Source organism: Centruroides sculpturatus, unplaced genomic scaffold (genome assembly GCF_000671375.1).
Source record: "Centruroides sculpturatus isolate CEXI.00-Female unplaced genomic scaffold, Cexi_2.0 scaffold332, whole genome shotgun sequence".
Taxonomy (NCBI): Eukaryota; Metazoa; Arthropoda; class Arachnida; order Scorpiones; family Buthidae; genus Centruroides; species Centruroides sculpturatus.
In genome coordinates, this window is record NW_019384524.1 from 619457 (window position 1) to 640530 (window position 21074).

General features: G+C 28.9%; 1 protein-coding gene across 1 annotated transcript; it reads left to right on the plus strand.

Moving 5' to 3' along the window:
- Positions 1 to 282: 282 nt before the first annotated feature.
- LOC111622837 lies at positions 283 to 17687 on the plus strand. The gene is made up of 5 exons (XM_023365261.1): positions 283 to 512; positions 14168 to 14248; positions 14901 to 14981; positions 15128 to 15164; positions 17045 to 17687. Exons 2-5 carry the CDS (start codon positions 14211 to 14213, stop codon positions 17276 to 17278), a joined length of 390 nt encoding a protein of 129 aa, XP_023221029.1. The 5' UTR covers positions 283 to 512; positions 14168 to 14210; the 3' UTR covers positions 17279 to 17687.
- The last annotated feature ends 3387 nt before the right edge of the window (positions 17688 to 21074 follow it).

Consider the following 21074-nt stretch of genomic DNA (forward strand, 5'->3'; position numbering starts at 1 on the left):
AACCAAAAATAAATAATTAAATCATAACGTAATAAACTAATATATAATTTTCTTTATATAAATTAATTTAAATTAAAAATTAATTCCTTATTATTGTGGAATATTAATTTAAAAAAATCAAATACAGTAAAAAAAATAATAATAATAATAAATCACGTTTACTTTATTTTTTAACGCTAGAGGGCAATAATAGACATTTTTGCAAAATTTGTACAAGGTTTCGAAGAAAAATTTAATCAGTATTTTTTTTTTAATTGTATTAATAATCAATTTTATGTTTTTAAAGTTTTACGAAAAATTTATTAATTAGTTTTAGTAAAATTATTTTTATGTAGTTTTAATTATTTTATTTATTTATTGCTTATTAAGTGCAGTATAAAAAAAATTATTAAATTAAGAATTGAGACATTTAAATGACACCCATACTAGCAATAGTCAAAAGTTTGCCTTCATAATAGTTAAGCGTGTTCAAAATTCATCGAATGTGTGAATAATCTAGACAAAAGCTTCAGGTTGGATATTTTATTAATAAGTTATATATAATTATTATTATTATTATTGAAAATAGTTAGAATGACAAGTCATAATGTAGAATTTTCAGTTTTAAAGTTGATGATGATGATGATGATGATGTCAGGTGATATAAATTATAAAATATAAAAGTAATTAAGACGTTGAAATATCTTGGAACTTACATTCGTGGCTGTTGCTAAGCACTTGTTACATCGCATTTTATAAATATTTTGTAATTGTTTACATTAAACAAAGAGACGATATTTTATTGTGTTTGTTGACAATTAAAAAATCCAGTGTTTAAAACGTAGTGAATTTTTTTTTACGTATTTTTAATTATTTACAAATGCTAGATTTTTAATTTCCAGCATATTGTACTTATAAATTAATATATAAAGTATTAAAAATTAGAAATTGGATGTATTATGATTGCCGTAAAGCATCTTTCTTACGGAAATCTTGAGAATTCGTTTAATTTGTTTTAGTATTTTAACTTAGCGGTGTTTGTCGAGAAATCCGTATGGTTAAAATATTGCTATTATAACCTTTATTTTATTGTTATTTCTTTGATTTTGCTATTCCTAACATGTGTTGTTGTTTTTAAATTCCTGTCTTAACATACTTTTTTAACATTCAAAATGCTTGAGAAGAGAAATGAACATTTCCTTTGAGAATTCTTTGTGTGATGAGTTACTGAAAAAAGCCAAAAACTTTAGGTGTTTCTTAAAAAATCCACAGAAACCAGTAACAGAACGATAAAAAAAAATCAACAACAATAATAACAACTTAACTTAATCAACACCTGATCACTCGCTGAGAGATTTATTATTAAAACAAAAGTTTTCAATCTAATCAATGGATCATCCTCAGGTTATATGGAACATTTCAAAAAATAGAACAAGTTCAAAATACAAAATACAGTAGAGCCTCGAAAACTCGGCACTCGATAACCCGGCATTCCGGATAACTCGGCCACACCTTGGCAGGGCAAAAATACCCTTAGATAATTAATTTTCATCATAGACAGCTTTATGCCTCATAAAGTATTTTTCTGAGGTCTGTCTTATTAGGTAAATTACTGTACACAGTGTATTCATTAATTTTCATTTTCATGCCTTCATAAAGGACATACTTTTCCTTTGTTTAAGGGTATTTGGGCAGTTTATTCTCTATTGTATTCTCAAGCAAACAATACATACAAGTACAGTACAATATTTTCCGAGGAAACATGCATACTTATCCTTTTTTAACCCCATTCCTGATAACCCGGCATTTTCACAAACTTGGCCACCCTTCGATCCACATTAGGTCAAGTTTTCAAGGCTCTACTCTATAAATATTAATAACCGTTAACATATACGCTATTAATAGCCAAAAATGCTTGTAAATAATAAAATTAATACAAATGCTACTAATACTAAAAATAAAATAAAAATAGTAAAAAATAACAAATTGTGAATACTAAATATTAATACCTCTAACTTAATAGACAAACTGTTAATACTAAATATTAATATTGCTTACTTCACTATACTGAGTTTTTCTACTTAACTATAGAGTTTTTATTACAAATATTATTAAAGTTCCTGCTCCTATTTTAAGTTTTTAATTGCAAACTTCCAGGCGGAAGGAAGTTCCTCTGCATCTCTTTTGTTGATGCAATTTCCTTTAAGTTTGCTTCTATAAATTTCTAACTTTTCAGCCGTTCTTGCCAAAGTTGGAGAGTGTATCTCCGACAACAATGATAACCTCCTGATAACAACAATAACACCGGGATGTATTTCAAAAATCGCACTCCTAGAACCTATTTCCGGTGTGACAAAAAAAACAAAAGAAACAGTTCACTCTGTCCCATCAGAAACTCCCTTTTCATCTGAGGAAGAACTCGCAGAAGTTCGAAAATGTTTGTAGTGAACTGTTTCTTTTGTTTTTTTCATCACACTGGAAATAGGTTCTAGGAGTACGATTTTTGATTAAAAAAAATGAATATTTCACTTTGTTTACTTTGAATATAATTACCAACTTTTCATATTTTATTGGAGGTATTGACTTCAGTTTGAATGATTACCAGTAGATAATCGGAGGTGTCTTGGTATACTGCATTTTACTGACAGATCTTATGCACAATAAAGTTCTGCAAATAAGATCATGCTTTTATAAGTGAAAATTGCTTTATTTTGCATTTTTGAAATTTGTGTCCTCCTTTACTTATAAGAGAATCTCTTGCATGTAACAGCATGTTCTTTTGTGCCAACTTGTTTTGGCTTCTAAGAGCACTGCACTAATGTGTCAATGTAAATTGAATGTAATTGTACTGATACAGAAACTATTCAGTGATATGTACCTGGTATGATGATTCAGATTCTGTGATAGCCATTATTAAAAATAAAGACTTCGATACAATAAAAAACTTTTTTAAAATAGTGAGTTTTCTAGTCACTTTGCAGAATATAGTGCTTGTTTAGTTAGTCCCATCTATAAGAGTATGCTCTTATATCTGCATAAATATGGTAATTGAAAACTTTTAGCAGTTGCTTAGTATCTTATCTAGATCCTATTTTTGTGTAAGCTATATAATATATATAGCTTATATGAAAGAGAAAACCTTTATTTGTATTCAACAGTAAAACTTTTATTGCTGGATCCAAATACAGGTTGTTTTGCCTTTCATTTTTATAAAAATTCAATTGGATTCCTTTGCCTTTGTTTATATAATTTATATATACATACATTATATGATAATATATATATCTTATATTGAAAAATGTTACAGCTATGAAAAATGTTGCCATTGACTACTATATAATGAATCTGCATTTTTATTCTAGTCTACCATTAGCTTAGCATATATTACAAATTGATTTATATGGCAGGTAGAGGTCTAAACCAGAATTTTTGAGCTAAAAATCTTAAAGTTGACTTATTTACTGGAATATACAATAGTAGAATAGATATTAAATGTTTATTAAACACTAAATGTCTTTAAAAGTAAATTTCTAATATAACAATACCAGTCATAAATAGCATATCACACTTAATGTTTGGTTAGATATAAATTCGAATTTATTTTAATTCATAAATATTATAAAATTTCAAATACTGATACTTTTTTTTTTTTATTGGTATTATCCATTATTTGTATAATAATGTTTTTATTACAAAATTATAAATTCAGTAGGAACTGAAACGGATCTAAGTGCTTTAAGAATATTTTCCAGAAAATAAAAGTTGGATTTTTGAATAAAAATCCAACTTTGATAACAAATCTGTTTCAATTATTATTGAACAAATAACTTTTTTTTCAAATCTTTGTTAAGAAATCTAACTATTGACATTATGCTAACTAAAGTAGTCTTCAGACCATAAAACAAAATAAACACATTTGAATGTTATTTCTTCTAGAGACAATTTAGAGTTCTGAACCTGATAAATTTCAGATGGATGAGATGGGATGGTACTTTTATTGCATTCAAACTTTGATAGCAAAAAATTAATCTTTATTTTACCTCTAACTGAAATTGAGTATTTGCAAATAAAACAATGAAATAAAAGTACTAAACTAATTTACATATTATATTCCAACCAGTGGCATAACTACATATTCAGTGCCCTGGAGCAAATAGAATTGGTGCAACCCCTTGTTCCTCGGAAGGGATCTCGCAAAATTTATTTTGGAATATTTAATTTAAAAACATTTATCTAATTATTTTGATTTAAAACCTTACTTAATAGCAATTTATTTGAGATTCAAGGCATTTCAACAATAAAATATTCAATTTAACAAATACAAATATAATAATAAAACAAAATATAATTCTTTAAGTACAGAGTACCTAATAATGATTACTACATATTATGTAAACTGTATTGACAAAATGTATGCAAGTGTAGTTTCGTAACAAATTCATAATAATACATAAAAAAAACTTTAAAATTGTTGTTTTCTCTCTTTTTCGTTTGCAGATCGATCAATTGCTTTCTCCAGATCAAGTTGACAAACTATTGATTTTTCAATTGATATAGTAGCCAGAGCTAAGACAGTGTTGTGACATGCTACTTCTTAAATAGGATTTGATTAATTTTAGTTTTGAAAAACTCTGTTTGGCTGTTGCTGTTGTTGCCAATAAAGTTAAAAAAAATGAGGCATGCTGCAATAATGTCAGGGAAGCTACTTAAGGCTACGGTTACTATGGATGCAAATTCTGATGAAATTTTGTTCTGACGAGTACGTCTGAAATCCTCATCAGAACAAGGTGGTTACACTGTGCGTGTTTTCTGATAGTCAGTACGTTTCTGCCTTCCAGCAAAATGGACGAACTTGATGAGTTTTATTTTCTTGATATGTGGTGGGAAAACAGTGCATGTTTTCCCACTTATTTTTCTTAAGAGACGATAAGGGAGAGTTCCAAATGCTATATCAAGATTTGTGGGACAACTCGCAAAAGTTTTTTGAGTATTTCAGAATGAGACCAAAATGAGAAATATTTTGTCTTTAATGTCCCACAAACACCTATTCTCGAACACAAGACTAATCAATTTATCAATATCCATGTTGAAAAAACCAAAACACTCGAAATTCAATGTCAGAATGCACGAAAAAATCAAACTTGTTTGAACGCTCTAATGATTCTGACTACATCGTGCATGTTCTGACGTGCCCTTTGCTGCCAAAGTAAATACTCTCGTTGGAAAACAGGTATTTGTTTGTTTGGACGAATTCGTCAGAACTTGTCAGATCAAAATTTCGTCAGAATTTGCATCCATAGTAACCGTAACCTAAGGCTGCAGTATGAATTAAAAGTAGTTTGGCAATTTCACATATAGAAGTATGTATATGTATAGAACTGGTTCAAATCTAATAGTTAATTGATTAATTATTAAATCCAAAAATTTTTTCTTACAAATGTTTTTACAAGTTTTTATTTCACCTTTTCTAACTTGGTGCCCTTATGATTCATGTGCCTGAAGCAGTTTGTTCCACAGTAGTGATTCCAATATATTCTGTATTAAAATATTTAGACAATACAAAAAAATAAATAAAAGTCTCCTTTATAACAGTATCATCCTTTTTATATTCTTATCATTAAATCCCTGCAAAATCTTTTTTATTAATGAAATTTATTATTATTTCAATTTTAGTGAAAGTATTCATCTCCCAACATACCATAATTCTTTTTTAGATCTAGTGTTTTTGATAAATTGTAACCTCAATGCTTAATTGACAGAAGGTTTATTTCTGATTACACTGCAATTTTTCTTGAAGTTTTAGATTGTGTTAACATCAAATACTCATAGTGGTTCACAAGAATTTCTTTATGGCATTATTTTAATTTTAAACAATCCAACAAACACATTTGTTCCATTGGTTGGACTTTCATGGAATCTTCTATATTTAAACCAATTATTGATTTAACATAATGTGTTTTATTCTACTATCATTAAGATTTTACAATATTGGAACGTTGATAATTCCTCATACAAATAGTTCTCTCACCATTTAAAAAAATTAAGAAATATCACTAGAAAGCAATGGACCAAGTTTCCACTTGGTCCATTGCTTTCTAATGATATTTCTTAATTAAAATGCAGTGAAAAAGCCACACAATCTCTATAATCATTGTATTTTACAAAAATAATACTACAAAAAATGCAACACATCATTTCAAAACTACTTTAATAAACGCTTTTGCTTTCAACCCTCGTATATTTTGGGAATTTATCTCTAAATTTTCTAAAAACTCAAAATAAATCAACTTGCTTTTATGACACGATATTTGATGCCTATAAATATATTAAAGTGAAATTTTTTCAAGTTACAACCAAGGTAGATTATTTTCCACTGAGGCCATACAACTATATCTATCAATACAAGTTTTCTTTTTCAGAAGTAAAGGATGCCATACATAAAGTTGAAGCCCTTCAATTCCAGTCCTGACCCATTCCTTCAAGTTTCTATATAAAACTAAAACCAATTACCACATAATTTTATCAAGAATTTTTTCTAAAGTACTCCAATATAGCTTGTTCTGAAACAATTTTGTTTTTTTTTGGTATTGGTATAATGGTAGAGGAATACCCTCTACCATTATACCAATACCAAAAAAAGACAAAATCTTTCCTACCCATTTCTTTATCTATTACAATGTTTAAAATTTTCAAAATATATGTCTGTAATAAAATTAATGTTTTGATGACTTCAAAACTTACCTATTCAATGTTGCAGACTGTGTAATGAATCAACTACTACTAACTTACTTGATATTCGTTTATAATTCTGAATAATTTTGAAAAACTTTCGATTTACGTAGCTTACATTGACATAAGTCAAGTTTTCAACTCCATACTTCCAAAATACTTTTAGATATGCTCCGTGACTATTGCAATATTAACCTAGTTCTTCACTCCTGACTGAACAAATATTTTTTAGCTTGTATATATAAGATCAAAATAGGGAATTTTACTTTTTTAAATTTTCCAACTTTAACTGGTATTCAACAAGGATCGATTCTAAATGTCCTTTTCTTTTCTGCATATATCAACAAGTTGTTTATTAATTTAAATTCTTTCGTTATCGCCTATGCAGACAATATAAAGTTGTTAAAACATAATCCCACTGCTCTTCAATTTGATCTTCACCACTCATCCTTTGTCTTTAGTAAAGTTAATCTTAGTATTAATGTACAAAAATCTGTAATAATGTGTTTATTTTTTACTCAGGAATCCACTCCTACCACCCCTTTTATAAACGTTCATGCATTGCAATATCTGAACTCACAACGATCTCAGAATTATTTTCGACACTAAATTAACTTTTAAAAGCCATATAGACAAGACAGTAAAATCATTGGCCATCCATTGAGATGATATGACATTTTTGTAAAACCATATCCTTTAAATCTGTTCTATTGTCCATATTTTTTGCAGTTTTCAATCCCTCATGGACTATTGCCTTCCCATTTGGTCCATGGGTTCCCCTTTTTACTTGCTAAAATATTGATAGAACTCAATAAACTTTTAAATAAGTTTAGTTTAGTAACCTACTGCAAACCAATAACCCAAATGTCATTAGAGTAAGACTAGGACTTCTGAATTTCTTTGAAAGAAAGAAATATTTTGATTGAATTCTATTTTTTAAATATTTTAACAGTCTAATTCCACAATTTTGGCTAAATCTAAGAATTCCCAGAAGAAACACCTGTAACATTATTTATATATATAGTATATTTCTCATTTTTGTTTGTCACTGTTACATATATCTTATTTTTATCAAATAGCTGATAAAATAGGTCTACTCCATGAAAAATTTGTTCATTATAAGTAGGCATGTTGACATTTCTTACATAACTCTTAAATCTTTTTTTACTTTTTACTTCTTAATTATTCTTTTTAATAATTTTGCTATTTTCTCTTTTATGCTCGCATTTTTGCTTGTTACAATTACACCTTTTATTTATCATATTGCTGAATATGTTTTTTTATATATTTTTAATTAATGTATGTTATCTGTGTTTTTTTTTATTTTATTATTTATATTTCTTTGCTATATATATATTTTTTATGTATCGCGTTATTACTTTGTTCATGCATTTCCATTGTCTTTTTGTAATTTTTAAACTTCTTTTGGACTTGTTATATACGGAGGGTGGAATTCAACTGCATAATGGCATTTTCAAAATTCAATGTAAAATAAATAAATAAAATATTAAAAGTGTTAATCAATAACTTTTAAATGGCTTATTAAAAGCACAAACAATTGATATTTCTATCATTAAAATGAGTTCACAATTTTTTAATAAACAAATCTGGTACAAAAAAGACTTTTTCTGATTCAACAGAGGTTTATGGAATGATTTACATTGTATGAAGAATGATGGGTGAAATTCTGTTTCTATTATCTCAAATTGCTGCAGCTCTTGCTTCAACTTGTTTGAACTCTCTGAGTCTTGCATAAAACTGTTGAACGATGCTTAGCTTTTGTCACTGATTATATTACTGCTATTAGAGTGCTGTTTAAAAGTTTTGCATCAGTTACAAAAATGTTGAGATTTTTGTTTTAATTGTTTATTATTTTAAGTTAATAAAATAAATTCAGTATTATCTGTATTAAATGCTTATTTCAGGTAGTCAATTGTTTAATTACCACAAAGGAACGTTTTGATCATTTATTAGGACAGTTTCAGCTTCCTCACAAATATCAGTCGCTGTTCAAATTAAATTCAAATTTTCAACCTTTTTTGAGGATCAGACACTATTTAAAAGCTGCACATTTTGTTCTAAATTTGTAAAAACAAACTCTGAACATGTATAGTATTAACTTTTCTTTGTTGCTAAAAGTATTAACTCCTAATGATTGACTAAAATAAGCATTTGATATAGATGATAATAGGGAGCCAGAAATCCATGAGGTAATATTTGATAAATATAGTATATGTTTTATATATTGTTTTGTTTGTAATTTCATGTAAATTTCAGATTATTTTACAGAATCTAATTATCTTTTAAAGCCTTTGAATTAATATAATTGAGAGAAAAGAAAGCAAGCAATCGTATGACAGATTCAAATAGCCAATAAGAACACAGCTCATGAATGTTTGTTTTTTGATGAGAACTTGCACAATCCATAATGTTATCAATGCCTCCATCTTAAAGGATTATTACCTAGACAGATATTGAACAGAATATGGTTATTTTATAGTCAAAAGAACAATCCTGAGACACAAAAGTATAGGGAGCATTGCTTCTAAACTGTGGTCCAGTTACTTTGTGCCCATCGACAAGGATGACTAGGTTTTGAGGAGGCTCTGTCAAAAACTGGAAGCTGACATTATCCGAACTACTCCATGAATGAAGAAAATCTTGTGGCATGAGGTCTCCATGGTCACAGTATGCTACAAATTGCTCAAAGATAGATTATGTGGATGTAAAGTATAAAGTAAACTGTTGCTGTTTGAAGTTTAAAGGAAAGGAAGGTCGACTTTGGTGAAAGAATGTTGCCATTGGTCTCCTCAACAAATGAAAAAAGTGATTTTTACACACAGATCCAGAATTGATGTCAATTCTGGATCCACAATTGTTAACAATTGTGGATCTATCTGTAAAATCTAGGCCAGAAGATATCCAGAAGAAAGGTTCAAGCTAGAATGCACAGGCCTTATAATAAAGCACCCATTATCAGTAATGATATGGTCATGTAAAGTTGCAAATGTAGATAAACTGCATATTATTCAAGGGATGATGAATGGCTTGAAATACTGCAAATACTGAACAAGAAAATGCAATTAAGTGTCCAATATTTGTCTCCTGATTGGGATTTCATCTTCATGGATGACAGTACTCTTGAAATAGTGATTCTGGAAGGAAAGTATCCAATAACTGGTTTGGCCAACTTAATTTTCAGATTTGTAGCCTATTGAGAATTTATTGCAAAAAAATCACTGAAATTTCTAAAAAAAAAACATCTCACTATCAAAAGGGAATTGATTGAAATTATCATTAACTCTTAGCATTACATGATTTCAGTTGAACAGCTCTGAAGACTCATTTGCTCAATGCCTGAAAGATGCAGTCTCATTATCAAGAACAAAATATCACCAATTCATTATCAATAATTATAAAAGTGTGTGAAAGTGATTAAAAAATCAACTGTAAGGAGACATTTGTACTTTAAAAAAGACTTAATAAGGATGAACTGGCTACTGTAGTTACTCAGCCAAATTAATCAATGCACTTTTAACAATGGGTGGAGTTTAAAGAATGATGAAGTGGATGAAGTTTTTGACTTGTTTAATGGGCTATCTTCATGAATGGACTGTTGAAAGTGGAATGGAATATTTGTGTTTTTTAAACTTCAGCTACTGTTAAAGATGCATTAATTAATTCAAAAGGCTTGATTTACAAAAATGTTTTTTGTGTTTACTTTGTAGTATAATATTACTGTATGGATAATTACTTTCCTGGCTGTTATTGTTATATATATATATGATGAGGATGTTTTGTTTGTTTGCTATGCACTCATAGGCCATTTGACCAATTGTTACAACTTGGCAGTTATTAACATACTTCTAACTTAATGTTGTACAGTACATATCAACCCAAAATATTGATTGGATTTCTATATATTAATTGATTTCTGTCTATGTTCAGTTTGCTGACTTTACATGTAGCAACATCTATTGGCAAAAAATTAAAAATACAGATAATTAAAAAAATTTATACAAAAATTTGATCAACATAGCAACAAAACCTTACAATGTTATTGGAGACAGAATGTAAACAAATGTTATAAAATCACTTGATTTAATCGTTTCTTGAGCTCTAATCAGCTGTTACTTAATAAAAGAAAATATGTAAATAATTGCTTATAAAATCAATTGTTTCAATTGTTGTAATAATAGTTTCTGTAATTCCAAAAATCTCCAAAATGTCAACATTAAACAAGGATGCTAATTTCTATTTAAAGCCAAATTTTTCATATAATTTGGCTTTACTTGATTTACATGATACCCCACAACCAAATTTTTGCTCAATTAAATAAAATCTTACTTGAAGAACCAAAATATTTTTAACCACATTAAAAAATAAAGGAAACTTTTGGAATTTAAGGTTTAGGCTATTATATAAGATGAAACCCATTTTTTAAATGCATAAAAATGTTTAATAAAACATATTTGAATCAAATCATCCCTTTCAGTCCAATTAAAACCTCCCTCCAAACTATATGAAACTAATATTTAGAGAAGTGTTTCCATTTTTCTGGCTTTATTTTTCTAGTGCATTAATCTTTCAGCCTTACAACCCATTGTATTTTATCTATACAAAACTTAATTTTGTTCCTGACATAATTCAAATGTTTAGAAAAATAACCATTTGATTGGAATAGTATATCCATGTACCATACTTATTTGTCTACCACCTCAATTAAATAATTTTGCAAATACCATCAATCTCTATTAAAGACATTACAAAAACCAGAATTTTTGATTTATCCCCGTTGATTGTCAATTGTAACTTTATAGATTCAACTAGAAAAATAATCATTTGTAAATTTTGTGAAGAGTCAGCCAGTCAGCCACCAATATTAAGTTATAGGCATAAGCAAGTAATTTAATTTTCCTATCAACAAGATTGACATCATAAATATTTGAACTATAAAGCTATTCAGCAGATTTATATAAATATATCCCTATTTAACTCCTGTGGAGAAAAAACAGAATAAATCAAACTTTTTCATGTTAGTAAAAACACAATCCTCAGAATTCATGCACAATTCAATTAGACAATGAACAAATTTATAACTAATTTCTATTTCTCAAAGTTGTTTCTATAAAATCTCTGTTCAATGAATCAAAAGCTGCATAAAGGTTCCCAAAAAATAAAGCTTTCCACATTTTCTTCTTAAACATTTTGTAATAAGTATATAAAATACAAAAATATTATCAATGGTAGAGAAATCTGGAAGGAATCCTATTTGATGACCTGAAAAAAATACTATAGTGATTCAGTCAAATAACCAGACATCTAAATAAAATTTTAAATAAGAAAATCAACCTCTCCTTGACACTTGGGAGTGAAATACTAAATTCGGAACCTGTTACCAGTGTAATTTGTGTGAAAAACCGAATTCCGTTATGTGAGTATTCGGTTTTTTGTTTGAATATCCACGTTCCATTTTTCAAAGCATTCCAACAGAATTTCTTTACCTGAAGAAGAACTATCTCTAAAGTTCGAAAATGTTTGTGAAAGGGGGATTTTTCACACAAATTACACTGGTAACAGGTTCCGAATTTAGTAAATAAAATTTTACCCAAAAAAATAAATAATACTGTACTGGTAATAAAAAAATTCCTGTTAGAATTACAGGAACTTTTTTCATGTTTACAAACTATTTTACTGATTTTTCTTATTCATGAAATTTTATCCGAACTGAAGATTTTATTAAAAAGATCATCAACTAAATCTGAAGAATTCTTTTAGAATTCAATTGTGATGTATCAGTTCCAGTGAAATTGATTTAGTTAATTGTTCATATAAAAATAATAGTAAATCATATAAATATTATTTTAATAATAATTAACTTAATCAGGCTTTACCATTTTGCTTTAAAGTTTAATTGAACTCAAATATACTTTAATGATGATATAGTCATAAAAACACAAAATGATACTGTTTCTTCTGGGAAAGAACTCAAAAGAACTAGCAGAGTTTTGTGTTTTTTTTTGTGAATATAATTTTAAAAAGTTAGATTCATAAAGTAATAACTTTCTTAATTAAAGCATGTTTTTGACTTCATTTCAGCAAGTGGAAGTTTACACTAAGTATAATTGAGGTGAGTAGTTTGGAAAGTTCTTGGGATCACACATAGGTGGCAATATTATCCAACTGAAACAGGTGGCGTTAAGAATCAGCACAGCTACTTGGCATGCATGCGACATTTTGGCACCAAAGAGGAAATAGAAAGTGCTTTGGCAGATGATGGAAGTAGTGAAGGTGGATTACAATGGATAATTTAGAAAACAGAAATTTATGCTATGATATAAAGTATTTTGTTATAAAGGGGGTTAAATGTCACTGAGATCAAAGTTGATTTGGATCAAGTTTTGGAGAAGTCTGTCTCATCATATTCAATGGTAAGCAAGCGGGTAACACTTCTCAAACTTGACCAAGAAAATGTGGGAGACAACAGTCTTAACCAATGACCCAAAACCACTGTTACTCTAGGAAACAGACAAAATCCACAATATAGTGCAGGATATCGTTGAGGTCATGGGCTCCCCTCCTAACCTGGTGTACAAAATCCTAACTCAAGAACTAGGCATCACTAAGGTTTCTGATTTGCTCATAGCAAAATAAAAAACATATGTGGGCAACAACTTTTAAGGATGTTTGGATCAAACTTTTTGAGAAATTTATGTGACTTGTATTTGTGACCACTGATGAGAGACGAATCCATTGCTATAACCCTGAAACTAAATAACAATCTAAACAATGGAAATAAGCATCTTTACTGACTCTGAACAAGGCAGAAGTGATTCCTTCAGTGGGGAAAATCATGCCTTCCGTGTTTTTGGGATGCCAAAGGAATTATCTTTATTGACCATTTGAAAAAGAATATGACTGTCCTGTCACTGCTACTTATTATTGTGAGGTGTTAGACAAATTGAAGACTGCTGTCACAGAGAAAGATCTATGAAAAAGAAAATCTTTTTCCATCATGACAATGCATCAGTGCATTCTGCCTGTCTCACCAAGCAAAAATTTGTCAACCATTACTTTCAAATCCTTCTCCAACCCCCAAACTTTCCTCTGAATTTCATCTCTTCTAAACCCGAAGAAAATGTCGGAGGCAAAAAATTTCACGTGAAGAGGTCATCATTGCAGTGAATGGTTATTTTGCATAACTTGATGAATTGCCTTTTTCTTCTGGAGTGAAAGTATTGGAACACTGCTGGAATAAGTGTTATTCTAAGAGGAGATTATATTGAAAAATAACAAGCAATTTAACTCAATTTTATGTTTTATTATATCTGATTCTAAGAACTTTCTGAACACCCTTGTATTTATTCTCTCATTATAAATTTTTCACCAAAATTTATTGTATTGTAAACTAACTGTTTATTTATAAATATCATAATTAAGTTCTATATTTGTTTTGCAGATTCAATAATAATTAAAGTGAACAATTATTAATATAACAAGACATGAATTGTTTCAGCAATCATTTCATCAGTAATGAAAGGTAAATATTTCATATTATAGTATTTTTTTTTTTTTTTTTTTTATAATTCAAATATTTTATGTTTTGCTTTTCTATAATTTTAATATATATATAGTCATTTTAATTTTAATGATGTCACATAAAACTTTAAATTTAAAAGTTAGTTCACAACAGAGTTGTAATTAAAGTAACCAGTTTTTATTAAAATGATAATATGACCTTGAAAATGCTAAGAATTTAAAATACAAGTAAAAGTGTTTGTAATTTTTTAATGCTATATATACATCTATATCTACAGTAGCAGTTTACATGTATTGAATATAAAGCAAGATAATTTTTTGACACAATAAATACTGTAGAATGTGCTTATGGTAATCACTTTGAGACTTGTGTATATTGATGACATTAAATGGTCTAAGTAAATAAAACAACAGTGAGTTAAAATTTCAGATTTATTAATCCTGATGCTAAATAGATGTCAAAGAATAATTAAAAAATTATTTTGCTTTTGGAAACACTGGATATAGTTATATTGAAATGTTTTTCTCTCTTAATTAATATTGTGGGTATATGTTTAGTGTCCACTTAAAATAGTGGACACTAAACATTAAGTATTTGTGTTTTAGAATATATGGTTAGTGAAAGTATTATAATTTTAATATTTTCATTATAGTCGGAAACGGCCCAGAACATGTGAAGAAGAAGAATGCGATTTTATGCCAATTTCAAAAAGAATGAATGATCTGCATATTAGGTAAATTACAAAGTCATTACTATGGAATTTATATTATTACATTATAGACTATTTTTAAATATTAACATTAAAATATGTAAATGAATAAAAGTTTAACTTTAATTGATTTGAAATAACTTGAATAATAGAGGATTTCTTAATTTTAGATCCAATCATGTATCAAATCAGGCTTTGGTGAATGAGGTAAGCTAAAATTTTATTTCTGATATCCATTTTTTATCATCATATTTCTGTACTTTACATTTTAAGTGTAAATTGGTACACGTCTACAGTTTGTATTTCCAATATATAAACTTGAAACAGTATATAAATAATGCAAGGTCATGCAAATTCAAACTAAAAACAACCACATTAACAACAATGAAAGTGATGTAACAGTAAATGACTTTACAGTCCAGGGACAACTTAAAGTCTAATATCCAGGTGCTCTATCCATTCCAAAGCTTCACTATTACACTGGTGGATGTCCATCAAATTTCCACCAAAGGATTGCTGGGGGTAGTCTTGAACTATATGCTTAATAGTTTGAATTTGACCACAGTTGCAGCATGCATCTCTGGACATGTTCCATTTGTTGAGAAGTTAGTTGCATCTGCCGACTTAGGTCTGGATTCTATTGATGGTGGACCAGATATAGCGTGGAAAGTTGAAACCAGAAAGTCTGACTATAGGGTCCTTCAACCTACAGACATCCTCCTGGTTTCAACTTGCTTCAACTGGTTTCACCATTTCATAAATATATATCAACTCTGATTTTGATGTTATTAAAAATGAATTTTAAACTCCAATTTAAAGATTCTTAATCTAACAAAAAATAGGGACTTGTTAGACTTCAATAAGCCCTAGGCTTTGAAAAACTTAGATCCACCCCTGTGGGAGACAATTTTTAAAAGTTGTAGATCTGAAACAAGCCATTCAAAAATGTTGGGATAAAATTGATTAAATTAATTGATTCAATGCTGGATAGTAGGTTTGGTGTTTTCTGTCACCAAGGAGGGGTTACACAAAGTATTAATTTCTTAAATTAAGATGTTAATTCATTTTTGAACTTAAATTTTTGTTTAGAACTGTGTAGTTAGTATCAGCAGGATGGCATACTGTATCTAGCTCATCCTCAGGCAGATATGCATCAGTGATTCACAGATTAGTTTGAAAACCAGTGGATAGAACAATATAGTCTTGTACCACAATCATGTTCTCTGGACTTGACTCTGCTGGATATTTTCCTGTGGGATAATCTAAAAGCATCAGTTTATGATGCATAATAGTACCGTGTGATATTCGCAAGTTACAGAAATACGAGTAAATACAAAAAGCTTTTAGGATGCTCGTTAGATATGCTGCATGCCACTTTAAACTGTTTATATCTTTGTATTGTTGAACTATTCACCAAATTCATATACTCATCCATGTTGGAAAGATTTCTTTTGCACTTGGATAAAGTTTAAAATGAACGCACCATGTAAGTTGAACGATTTATGTTTCAGCCTTCAAAATATGTGTGTGTATAAATTGGTATTTCATAAATTAAAGCTTTTTATAACTATTTTTAATAGTTTTCTTTTTGATATTTTTTTCTGTAATTGTTTAAAAAATAACAAAAATTAAATTAGAAGTTTTACATTTAGTCAGAGCCTTGTGTTGTAATAGCCACTGTCAAGACCCTTTGTGTTATTTTTTTTTTGACAGTGGTTTAAAATATGGTGGTTGTTGACTTTGATATGACAATGGTTTGACATTTATTAAGACAATTATGCAATATTACCATATGTACATCTTTAGGATTTTGATGACACCAATTTTTTGTATATTTTCAGTTTTTTATTTTCTTTGTGAATTTTTTGACGTTTTTGTGAATCATTGTAATTGCAAATCATAATTTGGATCTTTTGTAATTTGGGCTGTTGTCTATTAAAACTAAAACTATTTTTAATTAAGAGTTTTCATTTAAATACTATATATTAAGTATTATAATTTTTATTTTATCAGAATATTTCTGTAACTTAAGTAAAAATAAAATTTTAAGTTTTTAATTAAATTTTTCTGAATTCATTTTATTTCAGGTATCCAGCACTATGCAGTGTGTTTGTAATTCATCCTTATTGTCTCATCAGAATGGAATCAGCAATAACACAGCTATAGCAATGAATTGCATTTATTCACCAGAACTTAATTCATCTCAGAATCCTTACTATTATCATATTAACAGTGTACTCTTTGAAGCTCATTTATTAAGATTGCAACGGTTATCTAAACACCAGATAGATGTTCCAAATAATTATATAAAAGATAATTGAAATAGAATAATTTATTGATAGAATTGTATATCATGCAACTTTGGATTTTCTAACATATCATTTAGTAAGAAAAAGGTTGATAAAGGAAAGTTTAATCATCAATCACCATGAAAAAGAAATAATATATTATAAAATAAAAAGGAGAAAATTTTATTAACTTACTAAAATGATATGTTAGAATAATTCTTAATTGCTGTTTATATGTAATAAATTTATAAATGAAAATATTTTTTTCATTTATTTATAAACTATTTACTTTATATTTTATACAGAATTTATGTAAAAATCTTTCTGCAGAAAAACCTTTGACTTACTTTTATGCCTATATCAGTTGAATTTGTATATATAAATATGTATATAATGTATATAAATTTGTATATACAAATAATACAAATTTTTGAATAAATTTCCTCAGTCTATTAATATGAATTATTGTCTTAAATACATATATAAATACCATAAGGTTTATAAGTAAAAAAACTAGGTAAAAACAACTAAATTCAATTCAAATTATTTAAAATATTAAGATTTTATAATTTGAATATATTTTTAATAGTTTGTAAAATCTAAATTTCATGTACGTACAATAGTACATGTTCTTTGAATAGGTATTGAATCATCATCATTGTTGCAAAATAATAATCATCTGTTTGTCACCACCTTGTCAAGGTAAGAGTTCAGCAGTTCAAATGAAGCATGAAATAATGCCTACAGGAGCTACATAAGCTTCCATTAAGGCTGCCCATGCTTTATTCTACGAGAAATGAAGCACAGTCAGTTAGAGTGGATGGCTGCTTAACCACTCTATGGTTAAGCAGCCATCCAAATTCTTTATGATTGATTTATAAACATGTTTTTAAATATATAAGCACTCCTGTAAAGAAAATAATAATAGCTGGACATATTCTTAATATAATACTAGCTCAGATGTTGCTCTAGTAAATAATATCTGCATTCATAGATTAGGCAGAGGTTAAGTTCTAGAAATATTCCAGTCTATCTTGACCACCAGTAGAGTTTCACTGAACACAAAGATCAACACAGTAAATACACATACAGGGTCATACCAAACAGTTTTGGTATCTGGGGCAAGCTTCATATCTAGTATTCAATTCAATGTTAATTATAAAAAAAATTCTACAGGATTTTAATTTTATGGACTTGGAACCCCAAGGTCGACAGCTGGGGCATGTGCCCATCCTAGCTTCCTTACTTGCACCTCTGCACAGACACTATTCTCAAACTAATTGTTGAATTATTACATTCCTCAGCATTATCCTGGTGAGGTTCACACAAATTTCTTCCATTACTGCAAAGCATCTGCACATAGTGCTCACTGCTGCAATAACAAGAGTACATGAAATCTATACATAGCCAATTGAGCATTATGTTCATTAATAATAATAATATAATAATAACAAATGATGTATCTTCCTTATTAATGAATATAATGTTGAATAGTACCTTGATATAGATCAAAATGGACTTTTTTGGCTTTGGCCAAATAGCAACTATTTTTAAGTAAAGGTCAGATGATGGAAGATTGTGGAAAGTAGCAAAGCAAATATAGAGTGAAATACCATTAGATACATGCCAAAAGGTTCACCAAGTGTGGACCTTTGCACTGTCAGCAGAAGCAATAATGAACATATTAAACAAGTACAGTAATACATTCCAAAAGTTGTAGAGTAATCAAAGGAAAATGAGTCAAATAAAGATATACACTCTATGCACAATCATCTCATTCCAGAACTTGAGCATATTAAGTTGCAGAACAGATACACCAAATCATTAGCACTTCTATGTACATTGAGAAGAAAATTCCTTGAATACTGAAGAGGACGACGTAAACAGGTTTTTTCCTTCTGTCTCAGCCCATATCAGGTATGTAGAACATCTTCAACTGTACACACCTATTTCGTTTCTAAGTTTTACTTTTTATTACATTTGTTCGTGAAAATATCCTTTCTGCTGCTGTAAAGAAAGAATGGCTACAGCTAAGCTGAAATGTTGGAAAATTATCTTTCATTGGATCCTTAAGATTACAGTAGAGCCTCGATTAACCGACAGTCCTAGTCGGCAAATTCAAATGTCCGCTAGTGATGTGGCGCTACAATATTTGGCTATGTCTTGGCTACTTTAATATTATTTTTACGTGTTTTAGCTGGCAACACTCATTCGACCATGAAAGGGAGCCAGTATTTAAACGAGGCTTAATTTTCTAATTTTTAACGATACAATAGCGATGATTATTATTTAAAAAAATTTTTGTTAGGCTTAACATCGATGAAAATTCAACGCGAAGTAGATTAATAGCAATATACTAATTACATGGGATATAATAATATACTACACTAATAATGGTTTTTTCATACTTTTCGGTTATCCGACTTTTCAATTATCCGACCAACCCCAGTCCCCAATTGGGTCGGATAATCGAGGCTCTACTGTATTCACAGATATCCAAAATTTGATAGTAGGCTATATAGTTTTATAACTACGATTAAAAAATAGGTAAAAGTTCCAATTTTTTGCTATAAGTCAACATTAATCTCAATGTGATTAAACTTCACTGCTAAAGGAACAACTATATTCTCTCTCTGGAGGAGAGAGCACCTTCTTTGGACTAAGCATTGACAATTTCATTAAAATGTCCAAATTTTCAGGCAACATCCTAATCTGATTTGTTAAGTTGTAAAGTCTAACCATCAGCCTTTTATTTGATTTACTGTTTTTGCAGGTAAAGATACCTTATCTACTAAATTTCCAAATACATAAACAAAATACATACATAAAATAGGCATCAGTGTTTTTCACATTCAAAAGTTAGATATTCCTCAGGTTTCATTTTTTCAAGTTTACTTGGAATTACAATATCTTTTAGCGGACTTAAGTAATATTGAAGCAAAGATTCTAGCAACATTTTGGATCAGCAGATGCCGCCTGAAAGATCCTATTCATATTATTCAGATCTGATAGGATACATTAATAAAATTCTGTTAACAGGATCTTTATATGTTTGATACAACTGGTCTGTTATTGTGTTGGTCAGTAATCTTCCAAATGCTACTTTAGCAGAAAGTCATAAGATGATAATTGTTTTGCATATTTGATAAATTTTTTTTACATTTACAAGTTAATGATAACCAAATGTAACAAAATATTAAAACAAGTTTTTTTTTTATGAGAGGTAAACAAATTTTTAAGATACTTCTATTGAAAATATTTAAAGAGTTTTTAGTATATTTCTGGCTAAAGAAGACATGTATGAACAGTACTTCAAACATCTATCTTTTTCTTTAAAAAATTTCTACATAAATATTTGTATAAAGACGTTGGTATTTTATTGTGTTGTTCATAAATAAATGTTAAAAATTTGTTTTGTGTAATTATTCAAATCTTACCAGAGTTATGTATTTTCAAATAAATTTGTTCAATAAGTGATTACAATGAACCAGGATTCGGCCGGGGGCACAATGAGGAGATCGGATGGTGAGGAACTAGACTCGACATATCAACAGACCACTGTCCCTGAAAAATTTCTGGGTGTTTTCGACCCGTATGGGTTTGAACCGGGTCGCTCAGAGTGGTAGACCGCGTGCGACATTAAAAGCACGGAAAAACCCGGAAAACTCCACGTGACCAGTCCGTCTTGGTGAGGCGCGAACTTACGACCGAACTCCCAGTGTTCAGGCCATGCGATTGTCCAATAATACGACAGTGATTTATAATTATTATGTAGGGAGTTGCATCCACCTCTTGTGGCCAATTACAATAGTCTTCACTCTATTTGATG

What these genes read in the sequence shown, in the direction of transcription:
- LOC111622837 (XM_023365261.1), top strand. Translation starts at nt 14,211, where the DNA reads ATGAATTGTTTCAGCAATCATTTCATCAGTAATGAAAG. An exon ending in ATGAATGATCTGCATATTAG is followed by an intron (nt 14,982 to 15,127) that starts GTAAATTACAAA and finishes TCTTAATTTTAG; the next exon opens with ATCCAATCATGTATCAAATC. An exon ending in ATCAGGCTTTGGTGAATGAG is followed by an intron (nt 15,165 to 17,044) that starts GTAAGCTAAAAT and finishes ATTTTATTTCAG; the next exon opens with GTATCCAGCACTATGCAGTG.